Below are 17,062 nucleotides of genomic sequence, written 5' to 3' on the forward strand. Positions count from 1 at the left end.
GGGATTTATGTGTGCTTGTTTGCAGGGAGGGCCGGCTAGCACTGTGTACGGTGGTAGAGTACAGATGCATTTTGGGGAAAATTACATACAGTAATGAATGACTAAGCAAGCACAAGCGCTGGTATCAGTAAAATGGGGGTCATTTCCGACAGCATACACTTAAGGTTGACACACAGTGTTTATTAGAGTCACACTTGAGAACACGCACCCAAAACACAAAAAAACTATATATGCTTACATGCAACACATATTAAACACACATTAAACCACCTGGAGAGGTTAAATTACTTCAGGGGGCAATTTTTAAAATAGAAACCTGTATTTTATCACACACACAAACTCACATCTGCATCACACACATCCAGAACCCAGGAAAACTAGCTCATCATTATTGTGTCATATAATAGGGATCCTAATTATTAACAAACACACAAGCATTCGCAACATCTGCTTTTTGGATGATGGGGTTTGAGGACTGAAACCAAACAAACAATAATCACATGAAGTAATTTGTGCCTCATATTGCTTAGTCTTCAGAATCAGGAGCATTGCGTCTGTAAGCTTCCTCAGATTAGTGCATATTAACAGTACAGAGCTCCCTGTGTGGGAGTCACTTTCCTGTTCTTGATTAAAGAGGTGATAACACACAAACACACGCACACGCACACACACACACACACACACACACACACACACACACACACACACACACACACACACACATTCTTATACATACATGCATACACACTGAAATAGAGGAAATGCAGAAATGTTTACCAGTCTCCCATGTCTGTGTGTCTAATTGAGGGGCTCACAGGGCCCTTAGCGGTATTTCCCACTGCCCCCAGGAGCACAGGAAGGAATAAATGCCTTGCTTATGGGCAGTTTATTTAGTCATATAGTTTGTGTTTTTATGATTTTGTCATGCATACAATTATGAAGGAAGAGTGTGGTCGTCTGCAATGAATGAATAACATCATTGGAACTTAGTGTGCAGTCATAATTTCTTCCAAATAAGCACCTAATTTCTGTTGTGCATTAACCACACAACTCATGCTGGTTATGAATACAAATATGACCAGCCTGTATTGACCACAAATTAATAGAAACCACATTCAGAATGCACTGCATACATTTTTAAATAATGCTAAAGTCTAAAAATGAATGGTTCCAATTTACATCAGACCTCAGACTAAATTACCTAATAACTAAGCATTAATAACAGCATAATGCAATTGTGACCTACAAGTAAATCACAGTAAAGACAAATGAAGTACTCCTTATTGCCTTCTTTTCCAAACTTTGGAGACAAAGTTAGGTAGGTATAAAACATCCAAATTAAGCACTCAGTCCAAATTTTGATCATCTGTACTTCAGGATATTTTAATAGTTTACCAAGCCATTTTATGAAAAACTCTTATTATATTTACTTGTACTTGTACATGATATCATGAGTGGGTTGGACTCTAAATGTTTGCACCTGTGCATTTTGTTCACCTTTCATTGTGGATGTAGGTCAATAGACACGTAGTGTGTCCTAATAATGTGTTGATCATGCACAATATGTTAACCCTCTCTCTTGTCTATCTCTTTCTCTTCCTCCAGTCTGAAGGTGGACGTGTGTGCAGCAGTGAGTGGAGTGGGGATCCCCAACTCTGTAGGTAAGCAGCTGTGCACAATGCGATGAAATGAGAGAAGGAGGCAATGGGGAAAAGCAGGGTGGGACAGCTCAGAGCCAGCTCCAATGTACATTTCATTAGAGTTTCCTGCTGTGAAACTGCAGCTCTTCTGCACCGATCATAGTGGAACAAAGGCAGGAGGCAGGGTGAAAAGAAGAATAGGGTAGACAGACACAGAGAGGGGAGAAGTTAAGTACATTGTTTCCACTGTCTAATGATGCTCTGTAGAGTAAAACACCTACAAATGACTCCTTACTTTGACACTAAGGGACTGTTCGGTATTTATGGAATGGACCACCGGAGGAAAATAGGGGAGGGTCATGTCTTTTTATTCTTTGTTGAGGGGAGGGTCATCCAATTTCTTTTAGTCTAGGGGGGAGGGTCACCCAACTTTTGTATTCGTGAAAACAGCAACATTTCAAAGTGGCTTGTTTGGTGCATATTTATCCATGTAGCTCCATGTAGCTCTCTCAGTTTTGGCCCCTATTGCTAGCAGATGGGTCCCTCCTTGTTTAGTCAGCCAGACAATTTGAGCTGTAACTGTAGAGACCGATGGATTTCCCAAACTGAATAAATCCCGCTCGCACATATAAACACAAAACTGCTTTGCTAGCTCCACCGTGTTGTAACTAAGACATCTGCTGAAAAAAAAACATAGCGGACCAGACGCAAGCTTTTATTTTGAAAAGTCAAAGCTTGAGACATGAGACAGGAGGTCCCCAGGCTGCAGCCATACCCGACTCAAATATCCTTTCGGTCCCGGTGATTATTTGTGAAATTGTGCAAACGACAGCCTTTTCAAGGCATTTGAGATGAAGGAGTGGTAGCATGCAAGCTCCCAAATTGACGCTAATGTTAGTGAGAAAATCTACTGAAACGGCCATCATAACAGAGGAGTGTGATGCGTAAGATGATAATACAGAGGCTTAGTCACGTTATGTCATGGCTGTAGAAAAGCAATGGGCATCTGTACATCTATGCCAAGTGCAGACCAGTACAGAAGACATCAATAAATTGTTGGGGAGGGTCATCCCTTTTTTCCATATCATTTTGAAGGGTCATCCAAAATGTATTGCTGGCGAAGGGAGGGTCAGGTCTATTTTGACTAAAGATCTCAAAACTCCTCCGGTGGCCCCTTAAATAAATAACGAACAGTCCCTAATGGAAAGTCGTGTACATATAAAGGGATTGTACCATGTGGACTCAACAGTTAAGAGTGTCTGATTGGCTGGATCACCATATTTACTCACTACACTCATTCCTTCCTCTCACTTCTCCATCCATCTCCACCTCTGAATCATTACCTTCTGTCCAGATCTGAGAGCAGAGCTGCAGCTGGATTGGTTGAAAGGCACCAGGGGCGGAGTTAAGAGGGTTCTGTTCCTGGACACCCAGCAGCCTCAGCGCACAGGGCTCCTAAAATTGGGACACAACCGCCCACGTGCATGCCTGAGCTACACCATTTACCTAAGAGTGAGCAAATCACACACATACACACACTCAAATGTATGAGCATTGCATAATGTTGTGTATCTTACAAGCTACCCACCTGTTTCCATTTCAACCAAACAAAGTTGACTAACTGCACATGTCTAACCTCACTTTCTGTTGCTCTTATAGGAGGAGGATGATTTTAGGGACAAATTGACCCCAATCTCACTGGCTCTGAACTACAGCTTGGCTCCACCCACTCATGGCCAAAACCTTCCACCTGTCCTCAATCATTACAGCAGCACCTTCCTTCAAGAGCATGTCAGTATATATACTTTATATACTAAATAAACATTATATTGTGCATATATAGTATAATATTGTCCTGATTTTCCATATTGTGATTTGGCTATTTTGGTTCCATCTATTGCATATTTGTCACTCCTGGAAGAGGGATCCCTCCTCTGTTTCGCTTTCTGGGGTTTCTTCTTTTCCCCTAGTTAAAGGGATTCTTTTGGGGAGTTTTTCTTTACCTGACTCGAATGTCTATAGATAGAGGGTGTGATATGCTGGATAGATTGTAAATCCCCTTGAGGCAATTTTGTGATTTGTGATATTGGGTTAAATAAATAACACTTACTTAACTAGACTAAGCCCATCTCTGAGCACTTACTGCCAAATTTGAGACTCAAATCCAACCTAATGTTATATTTACCTCAAACACACACAAAAATATTCTGCTTTACTTTACTAATAATATCAAGCTCAACTTACCATGGCTAAAATCTCAAATCTGGATCAACATAAAACTATATATTTGTCAAAGATTATGTGAAACACATTGCATGCTTCCACTTTTAGGTCAAAGTGTAGTGTAGTGAAGAGTATAGAAACCACAGAGAGAGAGGGGAAGAAAACACATTTCATTACAAAATTGCATTTTAAAATAACCAAACCCAACCCAAAACTTATTCTGCTGTCCAAGACCTGGAAAGGAAAACTCTGGTGTTTCATGTTATGAGTATGTATACAGCACCTGCATCCTGGTGTCTCCAACTTACTTTTATTTTTTCATGATTATGTCCAGTATACCTCAACAGTTTCCTCATGACAATTCCCCTCTCTGTGCCCCTCTTCCTCTCAGGCCTACATTCTTCTGGACTGCGGTGACGACAATATTTGTATCCCCGACCTCCAGCTCTCTGCCAGCATGTAAGACTGACACGGCCACACCCCCCTGACCTCAACCTGTAAACACTCAACACTTCACATGGAACACAGACACACATGCACACACAGCTAAACCAAGGAAAATATGTCTGTTATTCTTCACAAAATGAGCAAAGTTTACACTGAAGTTGCTCACATTATAGTTCCATTTACCGTGTGTGTGTGTGTGTGTGTGTGTGTGTGTGTGTGTGTGTGTGTGTGTGTGTGTGTGTGTGAATTAACCTACTCTCTATAGTGTTTCCAGCTGTATGATATCTCCATGGCAGCGTTATACAAACATCCTGTCACCCTCTACTGACTGACACACACACACACACACACACATACACACACACACACACACACACACACACACACACATACACACACACATTGCATTCCATGCAGAAACACAACAAAGAAAATACAAAAAACAGGACAGCAGTTGGAGATAATTTCTATGTAACTGCAGCAAAGTGCGTTATTCTCAGTGTCCTCTACATGACTGAAAAGATTATTATCTATGTGCACTGTTTTCATTATTCTTTTTTCAGGGACCGCTCCGAGCTGGTGATTGGAGATGACAATCTGGTCATGTTGACTATCACTGCGATGAACCGAGGAGAGGGAGCCTATGAGACGGAGCTCTACACACTGATACCACCAGAAGCTGACTATATTGGAGTTACGCGCAGGGTGGAGGTAATTAACACACACTTACACACGCATTTGGCTGAAATCTGTTATTTGATATCAAGGGTGGATACTGAAAATAGACATATAAGATTGAGGCAATTGTCTAATCATGATTGAAGCATGTGCCAAGGGAGCTATTTGAGGCTGCAGTTACACTATGACATCGCATCCTGTTGTGTCTTTGCTGTGTGTTGGTTTGGAGTGATTAAGGCAAGGCTATCAGCAGGCTATGCTTTACTGGCAACAGCCCAATTATGATTTACAAGCTGCAATAGTGACCACAGAAATGGGAAGGGTCAACTGCTGTGTGTGTGTGTGTGTGTGTGTGTGTGTGTGTGTGTGTGTACGCGTGTGTGCGCTAATGAGTGTCTAATGGGGCTGTTTGATTGATGAGGTTGTTACTGTCAGAGCATTCATCACTCTTCCTCTCCTTCCTTTCCCCTCCCACCTCTTTTTTTCACTCCCTCGCACCCTTCCCCCTTTGATGGTGTTATACGTCCCTCCATTGTTCTTTTCTTTCCCCTCTTGACTCTCCTTGATGCTCCCTATTTGTCTCTTTCTTCAACTTTTGCCTCATCATCTCACTCACTGTACTTGTCTTTTTCTCTCTCCTCTCCTTTCTCCTCTCTAGTCCCTGTCTCAGCTAAACTGTGAGTACAAGATGGTCAATGAGTCCAGAATGGTGGTGTGTGACCTCGGGAACCCAATGGTGGCTGGAACAGAGGTGAGTTTTTACACACAAAAGCACAAATCTACACAGTTTTGCAGTAAAACATCCCTTTCAAACGTCCATGCTAAGAAGCTGCGACTGTTACTCCTCAGGTTAATTCACACTGATTGATGGTTTCCTGTGATTACTGATCATCACCCTGATCCTCATTCCACACATTTTGACTATACTTTAGTGTAGTGCACTTTCAATGTGCGTGTGTGCGTGCGTGCGTGCATAAGTGTGTGTGCAGTGTGTAATAATAATAATCCATTTAGCTCTTGGATGGATGACACATGCAGGAAGTCAGGGCTTTGTAAAATAAAGAGTGGTCCTTTCCTACATGAAATTCTACTACGCCAGTGTACTTATGTGTGCCACCAAGCATGTAACATGTGGTTCAGTGTGTGTGTGTGTGTGTGTGTGTGTGTGTGTGTCTGTGTGTGTCTGTGTGTGTGTGAGAGTGATTACAGTAAGTGTGTGTATAATTGTGAATATAGGGTTTTTCTAAAGGTGTCAAGGCCAGCACAGGGGTGCATTTGAGTTCTGGAGGTGACACATGGTATACTGATAAATCAATTATGTGGTCATGTTTCACTGTTGGGGGAGGAGAGCAAAACAAGGCATGTGCACGTGTACGTGTGTGTGCGTGCGTGTGTGTGTGTGTGTGTGTGTGTGTGTGTGTGTGTGTGTGAGTGTGTGTGTGTGCGTACGTGCATTTGTGTTTGTGCGCTCTCCCCGTCCAGATGTTTCCCATATTTAACTCTCTCCATGCCCCATTGGACGTTCAGGAATCCATGAGCTTATGCAGAACATACTTCCATGTACCCCATACAGTCTGTAGTTATATTGTGCAACGAAATACTTCTCATTCCCTGTGCCACATGACACAGCTGTAGTGCCTCACTGAGCAGGGTCAGTGTACAAGGTACATGCCTGAAGGAAAGCTGTTTTTGGCTTCAGTATATCCATCTGCCTGTCTTCATTTCATAGTTTGATGAGCTTTGGTGGCATTAAGCAGAATTTAGCATATTTTACCAACACTTTGATAGCAATCAATTAATGACCCATATGGCAATAATTTAAATAATCATCTATCAACCATCACTGGAATCCTATTGTGGTGATTTAATCATATTGTTTTACTGTTTTGCAAAATTCTAGTGTTTATATTTTTTCTTCCAAGCAAAATAAAAAAATAGAATTGAAAACTACAAAATAAGTTCAAATTTGGTCTCATTTAATTTTATGAGAGTGTAACATGGTTCACTGCATTTACTGTTACATTTAAGTTACATTAGTTATATTGGAATATATGTCGATATTTTTTTTTAACATTTAAAAAAAATTCTAATTGTGACATTAATTTTAGCCATATCCCACAGCCCTACATTTAATTGTCAACCCATTTAAAATGTCTTTGAGTAAAGCCCTATAGGTGACTATTAAAAGTTAAAAGTGTATAGTTTAATTCCTCTTTAAGCACAGTGACACTGTAGTCAGTTGAATTCTTACTGGTTCCAATGGATGCCAATGGTGACAACTTTGTATGGCTGACAAAAAGTATTATAAAGCCTTTAGAAACTTCTCAAACGACTGCTTCAGCATAAACCGCTTCTCTCAGCATTGTTTTAAAGAATCAACGTTTGCTAAAATGTGGTTAAATACATTGCTTGTGGGAAAGCTTTGTGGCTTCAAGGAGGGCCATAACCCAACACAGAAGCCGTGCATTTAGCAATATTATGGCAAAATCATAGTTATTTATTTGAAATACAAATACAGTGGAGAATGTGACAACATTGCAAAAGTGCTTTGAGAAGTTTCTGTGGATGTTTTGATGATTTTTCTCTACCGTGAAAATGTACAATCCATTGTAACCAACATAAATTCAAGCTGACCACAGCTGCTTTTCTCTCTACACAAGGGCAAAACTACACACTTTTAACCACCACCTTTCAAGCTGGGGTGTGATGCTCAAAAGACCGATTTTTGAGACAGCTGACTTCTTAAGACTTTTGTTGGGCTGTTCTGTCACAGCTGACATCTTCTCTCTGAACGACTCATACTCATTTGGTCTCTTTAGATCTTTCATGCCTGACTTTGTAGTCCCGCACCCCAGCCTCAACCCCCACAGGCCTGCCTTGTGAAGCGTCAAGTCTGCATGCTGTCATATCCCTCTCTGAACCATGTGTTTGACCTGTTGTTCAGTAGAGCTCACACACACATGTACACGTCACACTGTCACACAGGGACAAGCACGTACACACACACACACTGTCGTCGTACAGTGTATGATGAAATTAATCCTCCACGTGTTTTGAGTTAGTCTGGAGGACAGATTTAAACAGGGGAGAGACAAGAAACTTAATTTTATCTTTTAGGCGTGTGTCGTCTGGATTTTCTCACACACAAACACACACACATGATCTTCTGCCTATGTAACAACAGAGGGGGGTGTAGTTAACAGGACTTGTACTGTCTGTTACTGGTCACTTTAAACATGATGTGGCCTTTGATGTACAGATGCATCTTATTTCTGTCTTTCTTTCCTCTCTGTCATTTCTCTTTAACTGTCCTCTTTCTTCTGTCACATGTTTTTTTATACATTTCCTCTCTTTTTTGCGTTTTCTCCACACTCTGGCCCAGCTGTCTGTTGGTTTGAGGTTTTCTGTCCAAAGGCTGGAAGATGCCGGACCAAAGATCAGCTTTGAGCTACAGATCCACAGGTGACACGCCCACCAGCTCTCTCTCACACACACACACACACACACACACACACACACACACACACACACAAAGAGCTGTTTGTCTTTCTTTTGAGACATGTAAATAAGTTCTGTGTCTGTCCTGATCCCGTCGCTGCGCTGTGGTTTGATGAAACTAACCGCGCAGACAGAAGAAGACAGATGGCCCAGAGGAACACCATAAAGGAGACAAGCTCTACACAACGTGTCCACTGTTTGCTTCTTTCAATTGATTTTGATACATCACACCACTAGGCACAGACGGTTAAATGAATATGAATAAATTCTTCTTGGAGTCAGCTGAACATAAAAATACAGCTTTAGTATGAGATTTTGCATTCACACATTTTGTCACAGCCTCATGTGTAATGTTTGCAAATAGACACAGAAGGCATAGTCAACATGATGTGTGTTTTCTTTTATGCCTTTATTTAATCTTCCTTTGAATCTCTCCACAGCTCCAACAAAGATAACTCCGACAGCAACCCAGTCATTTTGAATCTGTCCATCATTGCCAAAGCTCAACTCGATTTACGTGGGTGAGTCAAGCATCTTTGCAGCGTGAGAGTGTGGCGTCTTCTCCGAAACACAGTGACAACATCCTTTGTTGCCAGTGTCTGTTTCACAAAGAGACACTTGATCTGGTTTCAGTCTAAACTTTTTGGTGTTTGCAGGATATTATTGCTCCTTTTATATTGTTTAAATTTGCCGGGCATGTTTATATACAGATTGTAGACAGCCTGAAAACACATTTCTAGAAATAAATTTGAAATAATCATGTGCACATGGGATACTTGTGAGGCTTTGACATGTTCATGGATGCCCATATGCCCACTGATACACACACACACACACACACACTTCAAAGCTTGGAACCTCGCATGGCTTTGTTTGGGTATGGTCAGTTGTACATACAAAGAGATGAGAGAGAGGAGGACATACAAGTTCCTGTGTTTACTGTGAAAGTGTCCTGCCTCAGCTGTGTCCATCTTGTATTTTGAATGCTAAATCACAGCTGTGAATGTGAAAATTAACCAAAGTAAGATCGGGTAGTTGGGTTTGTCATGGGGTGTGCCGTTTTGCTAAACTAGCTCAATTGCTGCCCATGTAGCTTACAAACATTATGCCACCAGTTAGGGCCAAACATGTTTTGCCCACTTAGGTCAGACTAGCTTGACAATCTTCAGAATGGTGTCATGAAATGAATCAGCTTTGCAGCAGTGCTGAGTGAGGTGAGAGGTGTTTCTAATATTCTGACCCCTTTTTAAATAGGTAGGACAACATATTAGAAACACCTCTCAATATAATGTCCAGTACAACACCACCTTTAACTGTAATCTCAATAATAAACTTATAATTTACACATTTCCAACTATGTCAATTATAAACTGAACATTATAAACTTCATTAAGGTAGAATTTATGGCAGAACTGTTGTATTGAATTGTAATAGATTTTACAGGTGTAACTAATAAAGTGACCACTGAGTGTTTATCTTCCAGACATGGAATTCCAAAAGTCTATCTACTGTTATTTTCACTGCCCATAGGTACAGTACTTTTATACAGTTAATGGTCTCTATAGTCATTCCTTTAATTCCTAGTGCAACTTTAAAAAAAAAAAAAAAAAACACTTTAGTAAAGGACAATAACAATGTCAACATTCATATTGTCAATGAGTATTATATTTAGCCTATCAGTGTGTATATGCATCAGTGTCATTGAGCTGTTTTTTCTCTCTTCAGGGTGTCTCATCCCTCTCAGGTGGTGCTGCCATTCCCACACTGGGAACCCAAAGAGAAGCCTGTCAAAGAGGACGATGTGGGACCACAAGTTACACACATCTATGAGGTAAATGCAGGCCCTTCATCAAAACATGGCTAATGTAGAGGTGTACTCAGAGATGATGAGTTGAAGAAGTCTTTTTTTTTTTTGTTGTTGCTGCTAACAAAGCAAAGGTCTCAATCGCGGACTGTTAAGATGAAAAGAGTAGAAAAATAGGTGTGGGGGGGGTTGTGGGAAATTAGGCTACAGCAAGGGTGAGGTAAATAGCAACACACACACACACACACACACACACACACACACACACACACACACACACACACAGTAAAAGCAGTAGCTCTATAAAGAATTGGGGTCTGGCTGATCAAAGGTCTCCAGCTCAGAAGTAATTACTGCTGTGAAGGGCGGGAAAAACAGAGAAGGGAATAGGGAGCAAGGCGAGGAGGGAGAAGAAAGGAAGGAAAGAGGATAGTTCTTAAGACTGGACACAGTGTAATGAGTAATAATTACTGAGAGGAAAACAAGGTCAAACAGAGGTACAGACAAATAGACAGAAGGAGGGAGGATGGCAGACAGACTGGCGACAGTTTACAATAGGGGTATGTGCATGTGATTTCTTTTTGTTTTAAAGGGACGGCTGCTTCATTGAAGCGGAGTGCAGCCGCGTCTGGCCTGTCCTGCAGCTGATAATGATTTTCATTTGTGGTACTTTTCCCAGTTGGCAGCTGCTTCTAGTTAGAGAGGACAGTTTTTTTTGCTATTCTAGAATTCCTGCCCTGCAGCACCAGGATCATGTCCTGTTTGGATGACTTGCTTTAGTGTTAATGACCATGTGTGTGTGTGTGTGTGTGTGTGTGTGTGTGTGTGTGTGTGTGTGTGTGTGTGTGTGTGTGTGTGTAGGGGGGGGTTTGGGGGATTTATTGAATTGATGGTCCATTTAGGCTCATAATTCATTTATCCTCATTTTGATATAGAATGATGAGCCAGCTGATGCTGTAGGTTTTACTTGTCTTGTATTTCAATCCCCAGTGACTGAAGGCTGGATGAGTATTATCTTCACTCAAAACACAGGTGGCCTGTGTCATCATCCCACAGTTATGATAACCTAATTATAGCCTCAGTCACTTGAGACCTACTAATAAGCTAAAAGGGAGCACAATACTGACAACTGTCTGTGTTTCTTTTTTCTGTTCCCTCTCTCTGTCTCCAGCTCCATAACTTTGGTCCCAGCAGTATTAGGGAGGCTGAGCTCCAGGTCGGCTGGCCTTCCCGTTTCCGTGATGAAAACCTGCTGTATGCCATGGAGATTCAAACTGACGGACCAATTAGCTGCCGGACGAACACTAGCCTCAACCCACTTGGCCTTCAGGTAACATGACAATATATGAACATTATACACGCTTATGCATGCAGACACATATTCAAAAGCTCATTTCAAGACCCAAATATATAATTATGGACACATTGCCTGCAGTGAAAAAAATAAATGCTTCATAGTATTTCTCTCCACTTTTCTATGAAACCACCGGACCAAATGCATTTTCAGACTTTTATTTATTATAGCGGCTCATTCATTCATCCATTTCTCCATTATTTATACCCACTTATTTAAAACATAATTGTACCCGTTTGTTCTGGCTGCTTTCCATGTTCTTTGCCAGTTGGCTCAAAACGATAGGGGTAGGAGTATTATGCTTTTTAGCAGAAATTAGAGCTGGAATAGTTTCCAATAGCTATGATATCACCTGTAGAGTAATTTAAAAAGAAAACATGCAGTGATTTCAAAAAGTGCATAATTATGTCAGAAAGTGAAATGCTAGGAGCTGTAATCATTTATATAAACAAAATGAGTTGGATACACAGCATGTGGTTAAAGGTCAGATTTTTTTTCCTTTTCTGTCATTCCCAATTTGTTAACATCTCCCAGTGTCCCTGTCACTGTCAATCCCTCTGTGTAGACTGGACAAGATTGATACACACTGGGTCAGCAGACACTTCTTTCCGCCTGTGTTGGCAGTGAGGAGCGTACAGCCTCATGCTACCTTAAACTGAATACTATGGGGTTCTTTATTGTTGCTCAGACAAAATAATTTGAAGTTGTCAGTTTGAGCTCTGGTACTTGTGACAGACATTAGTTATGTTCCAACATTTCATAGTTAATGATTAATCAATACATTTGAAAATATATTAAATGAAAAATAATCAATAGTGTCAGCCTACCTGACTGACCGGTAGAAGCCACTATTGCAGAAACAAGGACATGATTCCCCACCAGCTTCCCACCCGCCAACATTGCCATATGTATTGTTAGAGAGCCTGGGCAAACTGGAGGCACTGCTCTCCTGTGTTGGCAAGCCGTTGTTTTGGCCCTGTATGGTGGGACAGAGTATGGTGAGACATTTTAGCAAGGTGCCATTTAGTAAAGTATTTAGTTTACAGTAATACATTTACAAACCTCAAAAATAGTTACTGTCATCTGTGGCCTGCTTCTGCAGCTGCTACCTACTGAGCTGCAGGAAGAAAAAGAGACAACTGTTGTTGCTTTGCTGCAATTCTAAAATTAGTTGAGAATAATAAGCAAGTCATCTCCTACACATATTAAAATATGTTTGCTCTCATAGGCCTCTGTCAGAAGCCAGACTCCCAGTGGAGCATCAATGAAAATATCTAGCTGTGAGCTGTGACTCTCGTTGGTTGTCTGTTGTCTCTCTTTTGTTGCTGTCAGCTTGACTGTATGAGCTGCAATCAGGAAATAAAATCTCTTTAAATCCTTCAACCTACACACCACCTTTTATTCAGATCACTAAATGTCACACGTTTCCACAGCTAGTGATTTTGTGTCACTTTATTACATCTCTTAATACATATTTACTTTACTTTACAAGCATTCTCTATCCTCAGATTCCCCCATCTCCTTCTCATTGGCTGTCTGGGCTGCATCAGAGCCCATGTGCTACACAGCCCACACTAAACTGCCAATATGTGATAATCAGGATGTAATATCTGTCCTCAAAAGGCCCAAACACATGCTGTAGAAGGAACATTTAAAGATAAAAGAGAGGACTATGAGCAGAGCAGCAACTTAGCGTTGTCTCCCATTTCCATTTGTGTCACTGAAACAACTCTCCTTTTTTTGTCTCAGATTTCCTCTCTCCAGGATACACCTGAATTATTGGGTTTCTTGAGGAACACTTCTCACCGACACAAACGAGCCGTCACTGCCGCTGAGAGTTATAGCGGTAAAACTTTGGTAAGCCTCACATACATGTACATTCTCGCAAGAAACTATACCAAATCATTCACTAGTGTGTAATATCTCCCCGCTCTCTGTTCCTTTCTCCGCAGAACTGCACCAATATCTCATGTCTGAGGATCATGTGTATTGTTGGCCGGTTGGATCGTGGGCAGAGCGCAGTGGTCAAGATCCGCTCGAGACTCTGGGCTCACACTTTCCTGCAGGTCAGTGTCTTCACCTGCCATCTTGAACATTTTTGATTGATTATTTGTTTGTTGCTTTACCTTGAAACAGCAGTTGTGAAGCCAATTTCACAATAAGGTCCATATAGTAGCAGTTCTGGAGCTTTTGAACAGATGGAGTTTGCCCAGTTGTCATGGAAATGTAGATGTTGAAATTAGCATTTTATTGTGTACTTTAGGGACTTCTCGTCGATGTTGGCTTAAAAGCTAAGGTTCAAAGTTCAAACTAAATGTCTTACAAACCAACATAATAATACAAATTTTAAATAATAATGTAATATTTGTCTTACAGCGGCGTAACGACCCCTATATCCTCAACTCTACCGTATCCTTCATGGTCACAGCCATGCCTTACCGCATCCAACCCTCCACCCTGCCGCAACACACCACCTCGGTACGATGCAGGCAGTAACAGAAGTGTGTGAGACATGTATCAGCACCTACAAAAGCCTAACTGTATCTCTCTGTGTCCTGCAGATGGGGACCCTGGTGGTATGGGGGACTCCTGATGTGTCGTTTGCTGTTCCACTTTGGGTCATCATCCTGGCCATACTGCTGGGGCTGCTGGTGCTGGCCATGCTAACATTAGCCATGTGGAAGGTACACACACACTAACATTATCCAGCATTCCTTGTGGTAGTTTGATTATCCAATATTACACTAATGGGTTAATGTGATCCCCTCAGTGTGGTTTCTTTGACCGGGCACGTCCACCAGCTGACGATAACATCTCCGACCAGGAGCAGCTGACATGTGATCAAACAGGGGATGCCTAGACGACGCGTGACAGCTTCTGATTGGAGGACTGTGGTTTGGGAGGGACGTGCACCTTCTGAGTAACTTAAATCAGATCTGAGATCTGTATTAGTTGAACCCTATGTTCCTTGGCTGGAGGTCTTCTGCCTCGAATTAAACTGACAGTATGAAGACTTCAGCGCCACACACACTGGGACCAAAGAACGAGGTTCAAACCAGACAGAGTGGGACCAAAACACACTTAACAGGCTCAATCACACATACACACATGTCCATTGTTTATGTATCCATTGTGCTGAAGCACCAGAACTGAAGACAAAATGGACTTTGTTGTGAAGACAATGCTTTAAACGTTTCTGAACATTTCTGTGTGTCTGTGTAAGTGAGGCACAAAGAGACTTGAGATCTATGCACAAGTGCTTCTTTCGTGAGTGTGAGAGTGTGTGTGTGTGTGTGTGTGTGTGTGTGTGTGTGTGTGTGTGTGTGTGTGTGTGTGTATATGTGTGCTTGTACGTACTGTACATATGTGTGTGTCTATTAGGTGCCTCTTGTTATGAAATCAGTCAGTTATGAAATTATTTCCCCACCTGATTTAATTTATCCTAGTGTTCTTCTAACTTGGCTGTATACAGATTTATCACAAACACACACACAGATGCAGCCACATGCATAAACACAAAGGCACAAAGTTGATGTCTATATTTATGAATGTATGTGCAATATTTGGGCGTTGCGTGATACTGAAGCTTGTTTACACTGGCATTTTTTTTATTAGAGCTTAATGTTTCCATTGTTTATGTATTAATTGGTATATTAGATATTTGTGTTGCTGAACAACAAAAACAAATGTCTGGACGGGTTTACAGTAAAACCCACCATATAAGTTTCGAAAAGTGAGAAGACAAATAACTAACTTATTATTGTCTTGATAGAATGAGTTTAGAGTTTTAGAGTGTCATGTTTGAGTCGTACTTGGTTTTCGTATCAAGTGTGAAGTTTAATCAGAATAAAGTGTTGTTTGGTTATACATTCTCATTTTTTGCTATTGCAATAGTATGTAACTAAACTGTGTTGTCCTTTCCAACATGGAGTTAGAGAGTGAAATCAGCATTGCATTTTATTGCAAAAAGACCACAGAAACATAAAATAATTAGAAATTGAAACATGCTGTGTTTAGCATATTTCATTCATACTACATGTTTGTATTACATTTAATTGCTCTATTTTAACATGCTTTGAAAATGTTTGAATCAAAGAACAAATGGATGGGCTTACATAGAGTTGTAATAGCGTCCGAAGCCACGTCTTTTCAGAATCTTTTGTAGTTAGTCATATCTAATAATGACTTTTCCAGAGGAAGGACTCTCGCTCCCCCAGGTGGTGCAGTGTAGAAATAAACATGTATAACTGTTTTCTGGAGGAGCAGCTCAGTAAGTCAAATGTGAAGAAGATATGTGAAGCAGGACAGGGACCTCTGGTGGCGATGACTTGAACACAACTCTGTGGTGATGATCCTTTAATATCAGTATACATTAAGGACAAGTACATTTTTTTTTTTTTAATATTACTAACCAATGAGCTGGTGGAAATACTTGTCTGTTAAGGGTTTAGAAGGTCTGATTAACTGAGAAGAATAAAGCTTGTATAGTCTGTAAGTCTGTAATGCATTGTGGGAGTTTGATTTTGTGGAGCCACAAAATGTTTAATCTTAAGGTGTATTTTCAGTTCTGAGACATAAAACTTTCACTGATAAACCTCCTGTCATTTCTCCAAATTCATTCTCAGCAGCCACAGACTTTACACCACATACCTGACAACATCACAAGTCCTTCTTTTGGGAGATATAGATCCTCATGTTTCTCAAATATTTGTCGCACCGACTGAGAGCATACAGATATTAACCCTCAGACTCTCATCGCACATCTAACTTGAATGTTTCTAAAACAAAACATGCTCATATCTGGGGTTAGCCTGCTCATATCCCCTCTACAGCTGTCCTATCCATTACAGACCAAAAAGCCCCCCAAAAAATAATCTTTAAAAACATGTTCATATCTACTTGTATCCAGTACAGTATAATATGTGCTTATATTCCACAATATGTACATTTTGAAAAGTATTACCTGTATATTTGTTAGGTTAGAGCCAATACGTACATGAATAATTTGTTTATAAAGGTGTATAAAGGATGCAGCAGCGTGGAGCTCTCTTGGGGAATGGACTGTAGATGAAACCATGTAGATCAGACTGCTGAAGATATTAGATTAGTCCTTTGATATTTCCATAATTGCATGAATCCAAATACCATTTTGTCATTTATGAGTTATTAAACCCACAAGCAGTAGTATTATTCATCAGCAGTGCAGTTAAAAACCCAGATCATTTTGAAACACAAAGTGTGTGATTTACATGTCATCTATTCTTCCCTTCCACTGAAGGCCTGTGTGCAATATAATCTGAGGCACAATGGGCAGCCATGCTTAACCCATTCAGGCTGTGACCTTTCATGGTGCACTTCATGTGACTGAAGCAGCTCAACAATATGTAAACAAAAAATGAATAATGCTGCTCATAGGAA

At 40.8% G+C, this 17,062-nt stretch overlaps 1 protein-coding gene across 1 annotated transcript in view; it reads left to right on the forward strand.

The window, feature by feature from the left end:
- itga8 (integrin, alpha 8) overlaps positions 1-16,238 on the forward strand; it is a 39,010-nt gene extending 22,772 nt beyond the window's left edge. Inside the window, exons 16-30 of the mRNA XM_078253055.1 lie at positions 1,606-1,661; positions 2,995-3,152; positions 3,300-3,431; positions 4,255-4,322; positions 4,874-5,021; positions 5,647-5,739; positions 8,371-8,450; positions 8,927-9,007; positions 10,212-10,317; positions 11,462-11,620; positions 13,394-13,501; positions 13,597-13,710; positions 14,021-14,122; positions 14,206-14,328; positions 14,415-16,238. Of these exons, the coding sequence (XP_078109181.1) occupies positions 1,606-1,661; positions 2,995-3,152; positions 3,300-3,431; positions 4,255-4,322; positions 4,874-5,021; positions 5,647-5,739; positions 8,371-8,450; positions 8,927-9,007; positions 10,212-10,317; positions 11,462-11,620; positions 13,394-13,501; positions 13,597-13,710; positions 14,021-14,122; positions 14,206-14,328; positions 14,415-14,504 (1,618 nt within the window). The 3' untranslated portion in view covers positions 14,505-16,238. The remainder of the gene's footprint in view (positions 1-1,605; positions 1,662-2,994; positions 3,153-3,299; positions 3,432-4,254; positions 4,323-4,873; positions 5,022-5,646; positions 5,740-8,370; positions 8,451-8,926; positions 9,008-10,211; positions 10,318-11,461; positions 11,621-13,393; positions 13,502-13,596; positions 13,711-14,020; positions 14,123-14,205; positions 14,329-14,414) is intronic.
- Positions 16,239-17,062: the final 824 nt, after the last annotated feature.

Source organism: Sander vitreus, chromosome 6, assembly GCF_031162955.1.
Source record: "Sander vitreus isolate 19-12246 chromosome 6, sanVit1, whole genome shotgun sequence".
Lineage (NCBI taxonomy): Eukaryota > Metazoa > Chordata > Actinopteri > Perciformes > Percidae > Sander > Sander vitreus.